At 40.8% G+C, this 20,691-nt stretch overlaps 1 protein-coding gene across 10 annotated transcripts in view; it reads right to left on the reverse strand.

The window, feature by feature from the left end:
- MAPRE2 (microtubule associated protein RP/EB family member 2) overlaps positions 1-20,691 on the reverse strand; it is a 149,576-nt gene that overhangs the window by 28,635 nt on the left and 100,250 nt on the right. For all 10 annotated transcript variants that reach the window (XM_036885133.2, XM_036885140.2, XM_036885172.2 and 7 more), the window contains 2 exons: positions 5,654-5,799; positions 2,284-2,497 (listed from right to left, as the gene is read on the reverse strand). In XM_036885133.2, the coding sequence (XP_036741028.2) occupies positions 2,284-2,497; positions 5,654-5,799 (360 nt within the window). The remainder of the gene's footprint in view (positions 1-2,283; positions 2,498-5,653; positions 5,800-20,691) is intronic.

Genomic DNA, 20,691 nt, shown 5'->3' on the forward strand with positions numbered 1-20,691 from the left:
GGCTTTTATGAAGGACAGATGAGGAAATTCTTAGAAGTTGATGCCAAGCAGCATGATGCCAGCTCTGATGGGGGAGGGGGAGTGCTGGTGTCAATTCAAGGGTACATTAGGATTATGGAAGAAAATACTCTTCTGAGGCCTTTCCACTTTCACTACCAAAAGTTGAAAAAGTGGTAGCTGAGGTTAAAGATGAATCTGTAGATCACTAACAGCTATACAGAGACCTTAAGATGAGAAATACCAGCCACCCGTGGTTTTTTTTCTTGGCACTATACCTGCGGAGCCCCTGACTCAGGAGGAAACGCACCATTCCTCTTCTTTGCTCTGCCTCCTGTCTGACGAGTGTCTCAGAAAAGTTGAAGGCCAGTTTGAACCACCATAGATCTTTGTTCTCCAAACTCCTGGTGGTTTAATTTTTACCCCACTTCTCACTGGCACTTCGGTTCCAAAAAAGTACTATCTCTTTTCTCCCTAGACCTCTATCTATGCCATTGACCTCATTTTCTCCTCTATTTCCCCTCCTTTTTGTATTTTCAATTATTCCTTTTCCCACCTCACAAAATACTCATTGCGTCTTGTCCTAAAAGCAAACAAGAATGGATCAAGGACAATACCATCTTCCTTTCAATCTTTCCAACACCAAAATGTTTTTAGATTTCCTCAAAATTTTCCTGACAAATTTGGTGAAGGTGGAATCTACTCTTACCACATCGACTCAACATTTGCCATGTCATGCCCTTGGTAAGTTGTCACCATCTAGGGGTACACACGCAGCACTTTAACAGACCAATTCTCAAAAGGATTATTAATCACCTCCTAAGAGTCAGATTTCTTTGGCCTGTTTTCAGCCTTTATACTATTTGATCTCTCCACAATTAATATCTGGCACTGTTGGTGATCCCTCTTTTTAGAAACTTCCTGTTTGTTCTCTGAGGCTGAGCTTTACTGGGTTTTTTTTCCCCCTTGATGTTCATCTTTTCCTCAGCCTCCTTTTTCTTCTTGCCCTTTAAATGTATGTATGCCCCCAAATCTGTGCTTTGTTTATTCTATATAAGTTCACTCATTCTATGGATTTATATTCTATCTGAATTTCCTTCCTCCAAGTCCTCAACCCACTCTGTGTCCCATCATCCCACTGAGTGACCCCCAAGTTGAGTTACCCAATGGACTCGTCCAGTCCTTATTTTACTTGGTTCCTCAGCAGATTTAGACACTGCTGATCATTCTGCTCTCTTCCTTCTGCTTCTCTGACATGTCATTTCCTCATTTCCTTCAGTCTTCCTGGCACCTTCCCTGCCCCTATGCAAGGGTCTCTGTTCTACCAGAACATCAGGGGCTAGAGCGCCTCAAGGCACTTTTCCCTCCTCCCTTCCAGCTTCAGTGATATGGATGCAGGGAAGACTCACAAATTTCCCTCCAGTCCACACGGTCTTTGAGTTTTAGACATAGGCAATGTTTAGTATTAGTGCTCTTATAACCATTTCTAATCAATCCTGATTGAAGGCTGGGTATAAAATAAGGAATTTGTGTTATTTACAAAACTAATGTTACTGATTTAACAAGTGTGGGCACTGGTTTTCAGAAACAAATGGTTTCTGAAGACTTCACTGTTTAAATGTCCAGTACCACAACTGGTGTTTAGAATAATGACCCTAATTTTACAAGAACACACTCTGTATAGCAAAAATCTTTTTTTTATGGAAGGATGTTTATGATACAGTTTAGAAAGGTTTTTACCCACAAAAGTTTAAACAATTTGAACATTCTGCATATTTATCCTTAATGAATTCGCTTGTGGATGAAGAGAAATAAACAAGGTCTTGCTGACTATTAACATACAACAACTGGCACTTACCACACAAGAGAATAGATACATATTTCATGAATTTCTTTTGAAAGATTATAGATGATGACCCATGTTTAAAAGTATAAATAAGTTCATATTCTGTCTGTACAGCCAGCAATTAAGCACAAAAAATATTTCAGTTAAAATCTAAACACACTTGAAATTTCTCAGAAAAAAAATACAGATAAAATGAAATCTCTCTCTGGAGTATTATTTTAACACAGCTTCAGTGATATAACGTGAAATAGTTTAAATCGTGATCATTAGACTTATTAGATAGGTCACTGTTAGGAAGACAAATGTGGCCAAACAGACAAGAATTACAATCATCTAGAGCTGTAAAGATACTGCCAGGAAGTCGATCAGACATAGTAAAGCCAGTGGGGCCTGAGCCATTTTCTAAAGTGAAAGTGACTATGATTTCACTGCTGGGATACCTGCTGTGGGAGAGTTCGCATGGTGCGACTTCTTCGGCAGGTTGAAGATCTGCTCGCCAGGGTCAGGAGGAGGAAGTGCATCTTGCCCCTGTCGTGCTTCTACAGGGTCATACTCCTTCCCATCGTAGTTAGCGTCATAGAATTTCTTAAACCACTGAATAAAATCCAGGTTGTCCTGGAAACGCCCTTTCACTAGCTTCTCTACTGGAATTACCTGCAATAAAAAAAACACCTTGTGAGTCACAAACCTCAGGTTTGCTGGTATTAATATGACTGATGTGTTACCTAAATATAAATACTTCCTACATGTCTGCATTCATGACTACTAATGTCTCCCACAGTTTCTTAGACAGCTGTGTTCTAGAATTCATGTACTTTTTCATCATATTGAAGAAAAACTACAATAAAATATTGTAGGTGGTTATCTTGGAATATCTAATACTTCTGACCAATCCAGACAAAGAAGGAATTCCCTGATCTGTCAAGGGGGGGCTGATCCTTGTCACAGTATGTTTACTGCCAGAGCATCTCACCAAAAACACATGGGCCTGCAATGCTGAGCTGCTTCAAGGTTGGGGAGTTTTCCTTATCTGTTTGTAACACTTGGTCCAGTTGTGCTGGAACAAACTCTTAGAAGGATTACCATTCCAAGAGACTGTGAATGAGTAAGATTCAAATTAACAAAAACTTGTATTCACTAACGGATCATATGAAACAAAATGAGCTTTTGTGGAGCTTATCTCAACAGAGATAGATAAGCATAAAAACAATTAATCACAATACAGGGCCTAGTCATTCACAGGCTGCATAGGAGCAGGGCTAATGTGCCATGGGGGGCAGAGGAAAGAAACAGAGTTTGATGAAGGGGGTCCTACAGGCATTCTGGAGGACATGGCACAAAGCATCCATATCAACCTTTGAGATGAATCTCAGCTTTTTATGGAGGAGCCTTTCTTCCTGGTACCTTACAGCCAATGGTTATTCCCTTTAGAGGTCTTACAGGAATTTTGAGAATTATGACAGGAAAAAATATGGTGTGCTTGCTCAGCTTTAATTCAGTACACAGCAGTTTCTTAAGGAAAATGGAAAAGTACTTAGCTATCCAAACTGCACAACTGCCAGATTCTTACTTCCCTCATCTTTATGTTGGAATACGAGCTGAACATGAGCCATGCACGTTACAAAGCCAGGGAAACGGTCAGATTGTGTGTTTGTGAGTGTCAATGTAAGAATCAGACAGAAAGCTAGTGCCCAAAGCACACAGTTGCACAGTGGGAATGAACAGAACTGTGTAAATCAAATCTCCAGCAAGGCCCGGCGGCCTCAGGAGCTACATCCCACTCATACCCTAAAATGGATCATCAGGAGCACTCAGAAAACGTAGGAAGACCTTAAATATCAATGACAACTTGAAAGAAAAACAGTAATGGAAACATTTTAGACTGCCCATTAAACAAAATCATTAGCAATGGATTTTTAAATGATGGTATTTATGAAGCTAACTTTGAAACTAAATCAAATATAGAACAAAATAGAGAGAAGCAAGCTTTTGGAGACCACATTTTTCATGAACACCCTGGCAGTGAGGGGGACGTGGTTGATCCTTGGCCCCTCTCACTCCTTCCAAATTTCAGCCACGTCTGCCACACAGAGGAATTCCTTGCACATGTACTCTTTAATTATTTTCATGTCTTCTAATTTATAAGCTTTGCTTATGCTGATATTGTCTGAGAACATGAGGCCCTTTAATTAACATGCTACTATGCTTTCTGCCAAATGTGGAAACTTATAAACCAGTTTTAGATGATGGTGCTACATTAGCTGCGCAAAGTAGGCACTGGCTTCTGTTGATGTACTTTTGCATTCCCTATTAAAATAAAAGTTCTGAGGGGGGCCTAAGTTCAAAATCTGAGGTGGCAAGCACATCTTTGCACAGAAGCCCCCCACATGCTGTCAGGATATGACAAATGTGAACAGGGCCCACCGTCTCTGTCCAAGGACCGCTGGGTAGATCAGAGCACATGAGGCTGGGAGGCCAACAAAGGTCATTAATGCCAGTCTCCATCCACTACAAGAATTTGATCTTCAACATTCTTTAGAATTACTCATCCATTCTCTGTGTGTACACTTCTACACAGATATGGAGTCCTCTAATTTGTTATATAGCAAGTTTTATCAATAAACCTATGAATGGGTGTTTCTTTCCAATTTAGAAGCATGTATAGAGAAATGATATAGCAATGTATAACAAGCAACACTGGTAGTAGTAAGAAGAACCTATAGAGTTCTGGTTCTGAATATGTATGGAAGGAGCTAACTAGAAACTAACCACGGCAAAGGACGTGATGTGCTTTGAAATAAAAATTCTGAGGAAATGGGAGGTCAAGATTTTATTAATACTCTAATAAATATTACTTTGATTTAGAAAGATATTAATCACATTAAATTTTTAAAAATACAGTTTAGCAAACTCATCTCTTTTCCTCTAACTTTAACTCTTATAACCCAGTATTTAATTTTTAATTCCCATGACCTATTTATCTATGCAAAGAAAAACCTTCCATTTCTCCCCTGCTGGTTTTTCCCTTTTACCTTATTCAAAAGTCATTTCTTTCCAAACCTACTCCCTCTAAGAGATACAGCCTAAATAAAGCATGTGGACTGAGTATGTACCTGAATAGCAGGGACACTCAGAGACCAAGCCGACTTCAGCAAGAGTCCTTCATTGAGGTGGGGCTGTGGGGGGGGGGGGGTGCAGGAGGACTCCAGTCTACTTATTACTCTTGGACAAAATTTTGAAATTCAAAGGGGAAAGAAAGAACAATTCACAGACACTGACTGGGAATCTGAGTGTGTACACTATGCTGGGCACTTAGATGTGCATTCCCTCGTTTAGCTCCATAATCACAGCATAACCATGGGCTTTTGGTCCCATTTTCTAAATGGGTAAACTCAGACCTGAAGAATTTCAATAACGTGCTCAGGTCATAGCACTGGGTTGCAAACCCATGCCATCTCCACTGTAATATGTCATTTCTCCAAAGAAACAAAATAAGCAAAGAACCACAGTAGCATTTGGAAAACAAAAATTTCTCATCTGCAATGTCAAAACAGAATAACAACATTCTAACACTTGTAATTTGTGTTAGAGTTTTTAGTCTAATAGCTGTACGTTTAGAAATCTTCTTAAAGAAAAGACTCATATAAATATGGGAAGGAAAGGTTGATGTTTATGTTATGTACAGATCCTCTCCAATATCAAAGACATATATATCCCACTGGTAACTTTTTTGGATTTTTTTCATTTCTGCACAAAAGTAATTTCAAGGAAAGACAATGCATTTTATGGTGGTAACAGTTAGTTTCCTACCTTATCAACATTCATTCGCTTAAACGATGCTTGCAGAAGTTTAAAATTGTGAATATACTCGTGCTCCAACTTTGCCTGAAATTTTACTTTCTTCAGACTAATGCAGCCTGGAAACAGCATGTCCATGAACTGGCAATAGGCAGCTCCTGGAAAGAGAAAAGCAAAGCATGGGTGAGTCACACCCAGGAGCCACTGAGGCTGGTAGGCAGGCAGGAGCCCTCACCACTCAGAGACCCCCTGGGTGCATGCGCTCCTCTCCTCACTGAGTTACACCTTCCTGTCCCTTCGAGCCTGCTGCCAGAAGTCAAAAGGGGCAGACCTGCCTCTCCCCCATGCCTAAGCACTGTTGCACTAATATTGCATTCACCAGAGCATCAACAGCTTCCATGAACAATGAGCAAGAACCTCATACTTTAACTGCCAAGGAAATGTGGTTAAGAACTCTTCCTAGCTTCTAGCAGAAAAAAAGAAATTTTTTTTCTCTTATATAGCTGCTACCTGCTCCAAATTACCAAAACATGAGAAAAATAGAAGAAAATTTAAATATGAGAAAACCACAAAAGTTTTCATGAAATGCGTAGCTCAAAAAACACACATATGCCCAGGCTCTTTTATACCCATCTCTCAGAATGACTTAGGTGAAACTATTTAAGTAAGCCATCTAATATGAAAAACAGTAATATACCAGTTTGATTCCAGAGCAATGGGGTTCCTCTATTAACATGACAGCTGAAGGCATGGAGACTTTGAAACTTACTGAAATTCAAAGTCATGCTGTTCATGACTGGAAATAAAAATAACAGAAATGTTCAATGAGTCCCCTGAAGAAACAGTCATAGAAAAAAGCATCTATTGTAAGTCTTTCACATATATTTTTATATGTATTTTTTTAATGCAGACCTTTTAGATCGTGACAATTTCAACTAGAAAATCCCATCCAGGTCATGTTTACTAATTCATGTCTTCTTATTAGTAAAGGCTAAAGGCAATTAGAAAAAAAAATTCAAAGCCATCCATAACTATTATTTTTATTTTATAAGGAGGAAAAGTCATGGAGTAGCAAGGATGGGGACAAGTGGCCATTCCTGTATTCTCTCTTCCTTTCCTAGCTTCTCCAGATCTCTTGGTGTGTTTCCAGAACATGCCAATGATGGGCCTTCAAGGAACATGAAGGGTTCCCTGCATCCTTTCGTGTCAAGGTCTCTGTTCTTGACAGTGCAGCCTTTCATTCCAGTCGGGTGACTCACCTCTACATAGGAAGAACCCACTCAGTCTTTCATGTCAAATAGATGTTAACCAAGATTAGAGAGAACAAGGTATAAGGGATCTAAGGGCTGCTAGCACAGGAATGTGGGGCTACTTATTATTTGTAGGTATAAGCATGAGGTGATAAAATATAGGCCACAATAATGATCACATACAGAATCTTTCCATCTGTGAGGCTTCCTCTTAGATGCCAATACCCTGAGTATGAACTAGTGCAGTCCTAGTCAAGTAGATGGGTTCTCTTAAAAATGAGACAAAATAAACCAAAACAAAAAACAATGGAGAAGGACGATATGGGAGAATATATTCATAAATGACACATCCGATATGGGGTTGACATCCAAAATATATGAAGAGCTCATGCACCTCAACAAACAAAAAGCAAACAATCCAATTAAAAAATGGGCAGAGGAGCTCAACAGACACTTCTCCAAAGAAGAAATTCAGATGGCCAACAGGCTCCACATCACTAATCATCAGAAAAATGCAAATTAAAACCACAGTGAGATATCACCTCACACCAGTAAGGATGGCCAACATTTAAAAGACAAAGAACAACAAATGTTGGTGAGGTTGTAGAGAAAGGGGAACCAGCCCTCCTACACTGCTGGAACCATTGTGGAAAGCAGTATGGAGGTTCCTCAAAAAACTAAACATAGAAACATCATTTGACCCAGGAATTCCACTCCTAGGAATTTACCCTAAGAATGCAGGAGCCCAGTTTCAAAAAGACATATGCACCCCTATGTTTATCACAGCACTATTTACAATAGCCAAGAAATGGAAGCAATCTAAGTGTCCATCAGTAGATGAATGGATAAAGAAGAGGTGGTACATATACACAATGGAATATTATTCAGCCATAAGAAGAAAATAAATCCTACCATTTGCAACAACATGGATGGAGCTAGAGGGTATTATGCTCAGTGAAATAAGCCAGGCAGAAAAAGACAAGTACCAAATGATTTCACTCATCGGTGGAGTATCCATAAGAACAAAGAAAAACTGAAGGAACAAAACAGCAGCAGACTCACAGAACCCAAGAATGGACTAACAGTTACCAAGGGGAAAGGGACTGGGGAGGTTGGGTGGAAAGAGAGGGATAAGGGGAAAAAGGGGCATTACAATTAGCACACATAATGTACGGGCGTGGGGTACGGGGAAGGTAGTATAGCACAGAGAAGACAAGTAGTGATTCTATGGTATCTTACTATGCTGACGGACAGACAGTGACTGTAATGGGGTATGTGGTGGGGACTTGATAATGGAGGGAATCTAGTAACCACAATGTTGCTCATGTAATTGCATATTAATGATACCAAAAAAAAAATAATGTAGGACGTAAGACATATCACAACCTTTCGGGGGAGGGGCATTCTTGGAGTCAGCATCCAATTATTCAGGTTTTCCTTCCTTCAAGCGCCACCAGATGGAGCAAGTTCCAATAGCCATTTTACATTATTTTTATAGAAACTAGGGTGTCTAAACACCACTGGCATCACCTGCTCCTTAGACAGTCATTTCTACTTTGTAGTGTTCAGCATGATGTTTACTTAGGAAGATCCAGGGATCTACGTGTTCTTACAGACCAACAACCAGATCACTCACCTTCCAAATTCAAAAACAGCTTGAAGAGAGGAAAGGGAAGGAGAGAGGAACAATCATCCCTATCTAGTCTCATCATCCAGAGAAACACATGTTTAAGTGTTCTGGAATATAGTATTTTAGTTTTTTATTTTTAAATTTAACAGACGACAATTCCCTTTCTGGGTAATTTAATACTCTATACCAACATTTTTAAGGCTTTCTGATTTTTATATAATGCTCAAAAACTTTCCCAAACCAAGATTACATAAATATTCACATGTATTTTCTTCAAGCACTTTCATGATCTCAAGTTTTACATTTACATTCTGACTTCATGTGGAATTTATTTTGGTCTATGATACAAAGGATGGTTCTAATTTTAGCTTTTCTAAATGCTAGTGGAAATCTTTTACTTTTGGCTCATCAGCATTTGGACACCACCTATCTGGGTTGATGCTACAGTGCCCTACCTCCCACAGCAGTATCCAAGATGGACACATACCATTTCACCACCACTAGCAATAAAGATGCAGGCCTGGGCTCTGCCTACATCTCATAGTCATGAGGGAATGACAGGAACATGCAAGGATGGTCAGAATTTCGTTGTGACGGCACAGGTGGGGTTGAGAGTCCTGCACCCTCGCCTCCTAGTCCAGCAGTGAGGGAGGCTCTGCCACAAGCTTAGCATCTTTGGGTTGCTGTCAGCCTCTGAGCTGCCTGATATACTTTCTGTAAGTTAGTTCATCTCTGCTTAAGCTTGCCAGAATTATTTTCTGCTGTTTCATTGAACTCAAGATGCCAACTGATAAAGGTGTTGAACACCATTGTTTTGTAAATAATCTATAGTTTTGCCAATGAGGAGAAACACTATCTCTACTATATATTACTTTCTTAATATATACATTTAGGTCTCTCTAGACTTTAAGTTTCTTTTCTCCTTTTTTGGTCTGTTCCAGTGATAGTGTCACATTCTTTGTTCTTTAAATACTATAATAGGTATTATTACCTGTAGGATAATTTCCCTTTACCAAAATTTCCTTGAATTTTATCAGGCATTTATTCCTTCCATTTTTGAATTTGCCATTCATAGCATACAAAAGATTTTCTTTAAAAACTAGTCACTTACTATTTAATAACAGCTTAATATTTTAAGATATTAATCACATATCATAAACTTCAATCTTTTTAAGTATGCAACTCAGTGGTTTTACTATTCAATTGTGTATCCATTGCCACTAATTCCAGAGATCTTCATTACCCCCAAAACAAACGCCATACCCATTTATAGCCACTCTGTATTCCCCGCTGGCCCTGGTAACCATTAATCTATTTTTCTGTCTTTATGGATTTGCCTATTCTGGATATTTCGTATAAATGCTATAATAAAATATGTGGTCTTTGTGTCTTATTTCTTCCACTTGGCAAAATCTTTTTGAGGTTCTTCCATGTTGTGGCATTTATCAGAATTTTATGTTTTATGGCTGAATAATATTCCATTGTATATACACCATACTTTACTGACCCACTCATCAGTTAATGAACATTTGAGTTTTTTTCAACTTTGTGCTATTTTTGAGCAATGCTGTTATGAACATTCATGTGCAAGATTTCATGTGGACATACATTTTCAATTCTCTGGACATATCATTTAGGAGTAGAAGAAGGTTCCTCTATAAAGAATATTTTGAGGACCTGCCTAACTGTTTTCCAAAGCAGGTGTACCATTCTACATTCCCATCAGCAGTGTATGAGGGCTCCATTTCTCCACATCATTCACCAACACATACTGTCTTTTTGGTTCTAGTCATCCTAGTGGGTATAAATTTTGATTTGATTTCCTTCATGACTAATGATGTTGAACATCTTTTTCATATGCTTTTTGCCCATTTGTGTATCCTCTTTGGAGAAATGTTTACTAGAATCCTTAGCCCCCTTTTAAATTGGGTTATTCATCTCTTAATTGGTAACTTGTAAAAGTTCTTTCTACCTTTTAGACACACATCACTTATCAGATATTCCATTTACAAATATTTTTTACTTGTTTTGTCTTTCTACTTTATTGATGGTATTTGATGAGGCACAAAGTTTTTAATTTTAATGAAGTTCAATGTGTCTATTTCTTCTTTTGTCACTTTTGCAAAATCCAGAAAGCCATTGCTTAATCCAAGGTGAGGATGATTTATACCTACATTTTCTTCTAAAATTGTATAGTTTTAGTTTTTACATTCAGGTCATAGATTCATTTTTAATTAATTCTTGTAAATGGTGTGAGGTTTGGGTCCAACTTCACTATTTTGCATGTGACTACTGAGTTGTCCTAGGACCATTTATTGGCAAGACTATTCTTTATCCACTTAATTGCCTTGGCACTCTTGTTGAAAATGTGTGGGTTCACTTCTGGACTCTCAATTTCATCCCACCTACATGCCTGTCTTTATACAGTGACAGTCTTGATCACTTACTCTGGCTTTGTAGTCAGTTGAGATCGAGAGGAGGAACCCTCCGTCTTTGTTCTTCCTTTTCACAACTGCTTCAGCTATTCTGGGGTCCTTTGCATTGACATGGTAGTTTTAGTGTCAGCTTTTCAGTTTCTGTAAAAAGGCAGCTGAGGTTGTGATAGGGGTTAAATTGAATCTGGAGATTAATTTCAGGAGTATTGCCATCTTCCAATCCATGGATATGAGATGTTTTTCCACTTATTTTCTTTCAATGATATTTCAAAGTTTTCAGTATATAAGTGTTACACTTTTGTTAATTTCATTCCTATTTTATTCTCTTGATTCTAAGTGGAATTGTGTTCTTAATTTTATTTTCAGATTGCTCATTGCTAAATTATAGAAATACAAGTCATTTTTAGATACTGATCGTGTAAATCCTGCAACAACCTTGCTTAACTCTTTTATAGTTTTAATAGATTTTTTTGTTCGGTTTCTTAGGATATTTCTACATACAAGATCAAGACACCTGCAAATAATTTTACTTCCTCCTTTTCAAACCAAATGCCTCATTTCTTTTTCTTGCCTAACTGCCCCAGCTGGAACATTTAGCACTATGTTGAGTAGAAATGCCAAGAGTGGACATCCTTGTCTGGTTTAGGGGAAAGCATGCAGTTTTTCACTACTAAGTGCAATGTTAGCTATGGATTTTTCATAGATAGCATTATCAGACTGAGGAGATTACATTCTATTTCTAGTTTGATTAGTGATTTTTATCATGAAAGGGTCCTGAATTCTGTCAAATGCTGAGATTATCATGAGACTTTTGTCTTTTCTTCTATTAATACTGTTTATTACATTGCTTATTTAATCCCATTTGATCCAACTTTGCATTAATACAATTTGATCATGGTATATAATCACTTCTATATATTGTTGGAATCTTGCTAGCATTTTGTGGAGAATTTTGTGTCTATATTCATTAGAGATACTGGCCTGTAGTTTTCTTGCAATGTCTTTGGTTTGGGTATCAGGATAAAACTGGCTTCAGAATGAGTTGGAAAGTGTTCCCTCCTCTGTTTTTTGGAAGAGCTTGTGAAGGATTGGTGTTATTTTTCTTTAAACACTTGGTAGAATTTACCACTGAAGTCATATGGGCTTGGAGTTTTCTCTGTGGGATTTTTAAAAATCACTAATTTGATCTCTTGCTATATAGGTCTATTCAGAATTTCTATTATATATTGAGTAAATTTTAGTAGTTTATGTCTTTTTTAGGTGTTTATCCATTTTATCTAGGCTACTGAAAATTGATTTTTAAACATTTATTTCATAAATAATTAGTTCTAATAAATTTTCCAGTTGTTTCTTTGGTTTTGAAGGGAAAAATTATAAGGTATAAAGTAATACATCTGCTGTACTAAATACATGTACTTTTTTCTTTAATTAGAATATCTCATGTTCTTCCTGTAAGTCTATTATTGGCCACTGATTTCTGGTATTAGTTTAAGTTTTACCATGAGTTGTTATCAGGAAGAGATACTGAGTTTTATCAACTACATTTTCAGCAACTATGTGGAGATAATAAAAATTTTTTTCCTTTGATCTATTAATGTGCTTGATCATATTCATTGATGTCCTAATGTTCAGTCACATTTGCCTTCCTGGGATAAGACCTATTTGGTGATGTTTACTAAGTTTTTATTGCAGTGCTGGTTTAGATACACAAATACTTTATGATTTTGCCCCTATATTTTCAAGTGAGACTGCCTGCAATTTTTTCATATATCTCTGTCATGTTTCTTACTATTGTTCTTTAAATTTTAAAAAACCAGTTGGGTAACTTTTCATATTTTTGAGGGCATAAAAGCTTGAGTAACTAAGATTTTTAAAAATTGGTTAGATTACTAACTGCACAATTTACCTCCTGTATGACCTGGGCTTTCACACTTTCTCTACGTATTTCATAATCACATGTGCATCAAATAAGCTGAACAATTTTTTTCTTTGAATAAGCAATTAGAAAGAGTAGATTGGTCACATTAGCATTTCCAATAAATAGTATATATCACATGATCATTTAAGTATTATATCATATGTCATATTTTCTAGAGCCAAAGGAATACCTGAGAATTTTCAAGAAATAGTTCGCTGACTTTGACAACTACCTTGAAGACTCATTGCTATTGCCTCTGAATATGTCCGTTTGGTTACTTTCAAATTCTGTTTCCACAAATCTCTAAGTGTGCAAAAAACATCATGAAAAGGATACCCTGAAGTTAACTGTTACTACTAAGAACACCATCAAGGGTTCTTGATCAGGGAAGAAACTATACCAAGGCACAGCCTGAACAAGGCTGTTGCATTCTGATTTCTAGGCGAAGCTGATCCTCCATCTGTGCTCCGGATCCCATCTTCTCTCACTTTCTCACTATTGGTATCCTCACTCTCTTGCAATGTCAACTTCTCTCTGTATGCATCATTCTTAAAGCAAGCAAAAAAGCTGTAGTATTTGACTTTGACAAAATAAAACAAATAAACCTTCCTTCATTTCATATAGTCCTTAAGGTACTGTAGCATTTATCTCCTGTTGACAGCAAACCTTGACAAAGTCACCCCTATTTCATTGTTTCATCTACCATTCAAGACATTTAAAAAATCTTCCCATCTTACCACGTTCTAGCCAAGGTCATCAACAACTTCTCTGTTACTCAGTCTAAGTCACATTTTTTTCTTCATCCAATTCACACTCTGAATATATTTGCCCCTGCTGCCCATTTCCTGTAGGGGCCGGCCTACGGCCGAGGCTGAGTCCCACTATGGCTGAACACGTATCGCTGTCGTCACCGCCACAAGGAGCGAACGCGATATCTGGAGCCAAAACCCGGGAATTTTTCTCCAACCACCCAGAGGAAAAACTGGCGGACGCGGACGCCATAGAGCTTCTTACCCTGAAGCAGTACCTGTGGACCCCATTTGGAAGGATCGCTCCGGAAGGCGCCTCAGAGGAGAAGGGTGAGTGGACCAACGAGCAAAGTGAAAGTAGAAGTAGGAAAGGAGATAGCAAGCAGCTGTGGTGGGGATTTCTGTTTTGTCTGTCTGTCATAGTGTTCTTTGTTGTAGTTTTGTTTTGTCAAAAATGTTATGAAAAGTTAGGGCACCAGTGAAAGTTCGCGGGATAGCGACAAAGCAAGAAAAGTTCACGGTATAGTGACGAATGCAGGTTAGCGATAAGAGTACCCTTTACCCATAAACTTAGGAGTAGCCTTTTATCCTTTAATCGCTAACATGGAATCTGAAGTGTCTAGAATTAGAGCAGAAGAGCCTTTGAGAGCACTCCTGAGGGCCAACGGAACATCATTAAAAACAAAAACCGCAAGGGCTTTCCTCCACACGGTAGAGAAGCATGCTCCGTGGTTCCTAGATGAAGGAAGAATCACTACCCCCGTGTGGGAAAAGTTAGGTGAGGATCTGTGCAACGCAGATCGCAGGGAGCCGCTCCCGGCTGGGACGCTCCCCATATGGGGGCTGGTTAGGAGCGGCCTAAAGGAGAATAAACCTAGTTGTAAAGAGGCCATAAGGGAAGGAGAGGAGGTTCTTGAGGAAGTGAAAGAAGAAAGAGCCTCTGCGAGAGCATCTGAAAGAGGATCTACACAGGGGGGGTCCTCTGATGAGGAAGAGGACCAAGAATTATCAGGAGAAGAGTTAGAGGCTAGGGCTGCTCAGAGAGGACATTGGCCCACATTGTACCCCTCACTGAGCCAACTGAGAATAAGCAGAGAGGAAGGAGAGACTAGTTCGGCCCCTCTCCCCAATAAGAGCAGTAAGGTAGAAGAGATTGTGCCAACCGCCCCAAATCATCCATTTTGCTCTCCAACCTATAGAGCAGAGCCACCCCTTTACCAGAGTTACTCATGTTGTGGTGGCCAGGAGTGCCAAGAACAATTGGGTAAGAATAGATGGAGGGAATGGCTAACCATGGAGGGGAATGCAGCCTTCCCAGTAATAGAAGATCCAAACACCCAGCAAAGACACCATCAAGCCCTAGATTTTAAGCTTGTAAAAAGCCTAAAGGAAGCTGCCACCACCTATGGAGTGCAAGCAGCATTCACTGTGGCCATAGTGGAGTCATTAGCCACTCAGAATCTAACACCAGATGATTGGGCTAATGTAGCCAGAGCATGCCTTACTGGAGGTCAGTACCTGCTATTCAAAACTGCGTGGGCAGAGCTTTCACAAGACACTGCCCGGCGCAACGCTGCCGCAGGGAACAATCAGTGGAACCTAGAGATGCTGATGGGCACAGGACCTTACTTAGGACAGCATAATCAGATAAATTACCCGCCTGCAGTGTATATGCAAATAGCTACAGCAGCTGTCAAGGCCTGGAAAACACTCCAGGGCTCTGGTGATTTACAAGGTCAACTATCCAGAGTACTCCAAGGATCAAATGAGCCTTATGCAGATTTCTTGGCGAGACTGATGCAAACCGCAGACCATATATTTGGAGATGCTGACACAGCCATGCCCCTAGTAAAACAGTTGGCCTATGAGCAAGCAAATAAATGGTGTAAAGAAGCTATCAGGCCTTGGAAAAATAAAGATTTAAATGTGTACCTCAAAGTTTGCTGAGACATCAATGATAGTGTAGTGCAAGGACAAGTGATAGCCACAGCCATAACTCAGGGACTGCAACAGGCGCGTAGCAGGGGTACCCCTCCCGGGACATGCTTCCATTGCAAGCAGATGGGTCATTTAAAGTGAGATTGCCCGAAATTAGGCGGAGGAGGAGCCAGTGTGACCAACATCAAACCACAACCGAGATTATGTCCCAGATGTAGAAAAGGAAACCATTGGGCAAGAGAGTGCAGATCAGTAGTAGATGTGGAGGGATGCCCACTACCCCCGCAGCAGGCAAAAAACGGGAGGCCGGGCCCCCCACCTCAGGGCCCTCAAATGTATGGGGTGATCCAACAAATTCCCAGGACACATTTTCATCTGACAGATCAAGGATCCAGCTTGGAGTTGAAGAACCAAGGAGAGCCACCGCAGGGAGTGCAGGAGTGGACATCCGTGCCACCACCAGACTCGTATTGACACCCGAGATGGGGGTCCAGTTAGTAGAGTTCAGATCTTAAAGGTCCATTACCTAAGGATACAGTGGGACTCCTATTGGGCCGGAGTTCCACAACCAAAGCAGGATTGATAGTACACCCAGGAGTTATTGACCCAGATTATGAGGGAGTAGTAAAGATTATGGTCTCCTCCCCAAGAGGCGTTACAGCCATCAATTCTGGAGACCGCATTGCTCAAATTCTTATGCTTCCTAGTAAGCATAGACAATATGGACATAAAAACATGAAAAGAGGTCAATCAGGATTTGGATCATCTGGGGCCCCTCTGACCTGTTTCACAATGGAGCTGGGAGACAGGCCTATGCTTGTCCTGAAGATTAGAGATAGGAACTTCTTAGGACTATTAGACACAGGAGCAGATCGCAGCATTATAAGGGAAGATGAGTGGCCTAAAGATTGGCCTCTAAACCGAGCTGCTCAGACTCTAAGAGGGCTGGGCATAGCTCAAGCCCCATTATGTAGTGCTGCCACACTCCCCTGGAAAGATCTGGAAGGGCATGAGGGAGTAGTTCAACCTTATGTGCTGAGCATACCGGTGTCTCTCTGGGGAAGAGACATACTGACCCAGATGAATCTTAAACTAACAACAGAAACCTTCTATAGTAATCAGGCCAAGTCCATTATGAGGAAGCAGGGCCATACAGGGACCGGAGGCATAGGAAAAAACTTGACTGGCAGAGAGACACCCATCCCGCTCTTAGGAGTGGTACCCAGTAGGATTGGAGGCCCAGGACTGGGTTTTTCCTCGGGGCCATTGAGGACAGACAAGAACTAAAAATACAATGGCGATCAGAGGAGCCCGTGTGGGTTCCTCAGTGGCCCCTTACCAGAGAGAAAAAAGAAGCAGCCCACACATTAGTGCAAGAGCAAATTGCCGCAGGGCATCTTCAAAGTTCTACTTCCCCATGGAATACACCCATATTTGTCATAAGAAAGAAATCAGGAAAATGGAGATTGCTGCATGATCTAAGAGCTGTAAATAAACAGATGATTCTCATGGGATCAGTACAATTAGGTTTACCATTGCCTATGGCCCTGCCAAAAGATTGGAAGACCATTGTAATAGATATCAAAGATTGTTTCTTTTCCATCCCTCTTCATCCTGAGGATTGTAAAAGGTTCGCCTTCACGGTACCAGCCGTCAATCATGGTCACCCAGATGAGCGATATGAATGGAAGGTGTTGCCACAAGGCATGGTGAATAGCCCTACTATGTGCCAATTGTTTGTACATAAGGCCCTGGCAGAAGTTAGAAAAAGGTTCCCTGAAGTGATTATCTATCATTATATGGATGATATTCTCTTATGTCATGAAAGGAACAGTGTAGTAGAAGAAGGCCTCTGCTTCTTGCAAGAACATTTTAAACAACGGGGCTTAGAACTAGCACCAGAAAAGGTACAGGTAACTTGTACCAAACAGTATTTAGGAATAAAATTGGAAGACACTATTGTTAGACCATTAAAAGTGATCATAAGAACAGATCATCTAAGCACCCTCAATGATTTTCAAAAACTCCTTGGAGATATAAATTGGGTAAGGCCATTCCTAAAGCTTACAGATAAAGAGCTCAGTCCATTATATGAGACACTGAAGGGCGATTCTGATTTATCATCTCCGCGCTCTCTCAGTAAGCAAGCCAAGGAAGCCTTGAGCCTAGTCCAATCCCGCTTGCAGCTTGCCCAGGTAGATAGAATAGACTATGGCAAATTGCTATTCCTTATAGTGATACCCAGTAATAATAGCCCAACAGGGGTACTTTGGCAGGAAGGGCCAATTCTCTGGGTATATCTGGCCCACTCTCCAGGAAAAACATTAAGATGGTAACCTCAGAGTATAGCTGATTTGATCATCAAGGGAATCAGGACAGCTATAAAAACATTTGGGATTCCCCCAAACATAATAATAACACCTTATACTGCTGAGCAGATTGAATGTCTTACTGCATGCTGTGATGCATGGGCTGTTGCTTACACCATCACCAATGCTTCCTTTGACAACCACTACCCAAAACATCCTTGGCTACAGTTCTGCCTCTCTAATCCTGTCATCTTTCCTAAAAACACAAGATGTAATCCCATACCCAAGGCTAAGGTGGTGTTCACTGATGGGTCAAAGAATGGCATCGGGACTGTGGTCACTGGTGACCAATCTTGGACATTCAGTTTTCCAACCACTTCAGCCCAACAAACAGAGCTGTTGGCTGTAGCACAAGCCTTTACACTTTTCTCACAGGAACCTTTTAACCTTTTAGCAGATAGTCAGTATGTAGTGAATGCTGTGTCCATCTTAGAGAATGTAAGTTATATTAGCCAGTCTTCCTCCGTTGCCAGTATTTTTAGAAAGCTACAACAACTGATCTGGGATCGATCAACACCTTTCTTTATTGGACATGTAAGAGCCCACACTTCCCTCCCAGGACCCATTGCTGAGGGAAACAGACATGCTGATGCCCTGACCCAAGAGTCTAACATCTCAGTGATATTTGACCATGTAGAACAAGCCACACAATTTTACAAACAATTTCATGTGAATTCAAACACCCTTCACTTAAAATATAATATTACTAGAGACCAAGCTAGAGCCATAGTAGTAAGTTGTAAATGGTGTGTTACACTCTTACCCACCGTTTCAGAGGGAGTCAATCCAAAGGGACTACTACCCAATCACATTTGGCAAATGGATGTCACTCATATTCCAGAGTTTGGCAAGATGAAATATATTCATGTGTCTGTTGACACCTGCTCAGGCATCATTTTCACCTCTTGCCATACAGGGGAAAAAACTAGAGATGTCATAACTCACTGCCTTCAGGCGTTTTCGGCCTGGGGAAAGCCCAAGCATGTAAAAACTGATAATGGACCAGCATATACATCCCAATCCTTTCTCAGATTTTTAAGGGTAATGGATATCACCCATACCACAGGTATTCCCTACAACCCTCAAGGGCAAGGCGTGGTAGAGCGCACCAACCTGACCCTTAAAAATGCTCTCTATAAACAAAAAGGGGGAATAGGGACAGACTTCAGATCCCCCAGAGAGAAACTTAACATCATATTATTCATTTTAAATTTTTTGACATTGGACAAAGATGGCCACAGTGCAGCAGAGCGGCATAATCGCCGTTCCAGGCCTAAAGACATGCCCGCAGTTATGTGGAAGGATGTATTGGAAGGATCATGGAAAGGCCTGGATCCAGTGTTAATCTGGAACCGAGGCTCTGTTTGTGTTTTCCCACAGGACCGAAACAATCCCATCTGGGTGCCTGAATGCCTGACATGGAGAGTGGCAAGACCAGAACCGGAAGTGCGAGATGCCGACCCCACTGATGCTGATCCTGCTACTGATCCTTCAGCAGGCGATAGCGGAACCCAGAGAACTATGGGGTCTCGTGAAGGCTTGGCCTCTACCACTCCCGGTGACTGAAACTGCACATACCTTTCCCGCCTTTTTCTCTACCAATAGTACACTTAATCTCCCATATCTGCCCTTTGACAGCTCTATGTATTACTGGCATTCCTTTTCATAACCTCTCTAAAGCTGCCAATCTGTCCAGGGAATTAGGCAAGATGTTATCCACCAATTGGTCCAGTGAGTTTGACGTGCTCACCACTCAGCTACGGCTAGAAATATTGAATGTTAGTTCCCAAAAGGTAGAGGCGCTGTCTGTAGCTCAGTTTGCTGAAGCCGTGCTAAATGCCACCAAAGCCTGGTCAGGCATGGGTGTTATGGGTATATTACTCCTTGTAGGTCTTCTCCTATTTGGGAGAAAAGTCTGTTCCATGCAACGGCAACATCGAGAAGTGCGGATGGCTCTGGTGCAGGCCATGGCAGCTATAGAGGAAGGCATCTCCCCTAGGGTGTAGCTCAATATGTTGGACCAGTAGTCAAAGACGGGTAAGATCAGGAGGTACACATACCAACCTAAGACAGGGCGCAGACCTTAGCTGTCTGTTGCCCTATGATGGGTAAGGATGCTGCGCCTCCCTGACAACCTAAGACAGGCATGGTCCCTGAGCCTCATTGTGTTAAAAAACAAAAAAGGGGGAGATGTAGGGGCCGGCCTACGGCCAAGGCTGAGTCCCACTATGGCTGAACACCGCCCTTCCACTGTAGCTGACCAACGCCCTAAGATGGCGCCCACTTCCTGAGCGCCACCCTTCCTGGTTTGGTGGCATTAGCATAAGGAAGTTGCTCCTATAGGCTTGCCCCATGCTTCCGCACTCCTGCTCAACTCATGCAGAAGGCATGCTACCAATCAGCTTAAAGGTCACGCATGATCTTGATCACCATAGGCCAGCTTCCTTTATATAAGGCATAAGCAGGAAAGAGAAGCTCTCTCTCTCTCTCTCTCTCTCCTCTCATTCTTCCTCTCACTCGCTCCCTCCGGCTGTTGCTTCTTCTCACTCACCTTCTCCCGACCTTCCGAGCAACAATAAAGAACTGAAGTGAACCAGGTCGGTGTATGTCATCGCTGTCGTCACCGCCACAAGGAGCAAACGCGATAATTTCCTCCTCCCTAAAATTCTCTATTTTCTTTCTTAGACAAAATAGGTGCCAACTAACTAGTAAATTCAGGAATTACTGGAACTGTCCTGGAAGTCTCAGCCAGCCACAAATC

This window comes from Manis pentadactyla, chromosome 6 (genome assembly GCF_030020395.1).
Source record: "Manis pentadactyla isolate mManPen7 chromosome 6, mManPen7.hap1, whole genome shotgun sequence".
Taxonomy (NCBI): Eukaryota; Metazoa; Chordata; class Mammalia; order Pholidota; family Manidae; genus Manis; species Manis pentadactyla.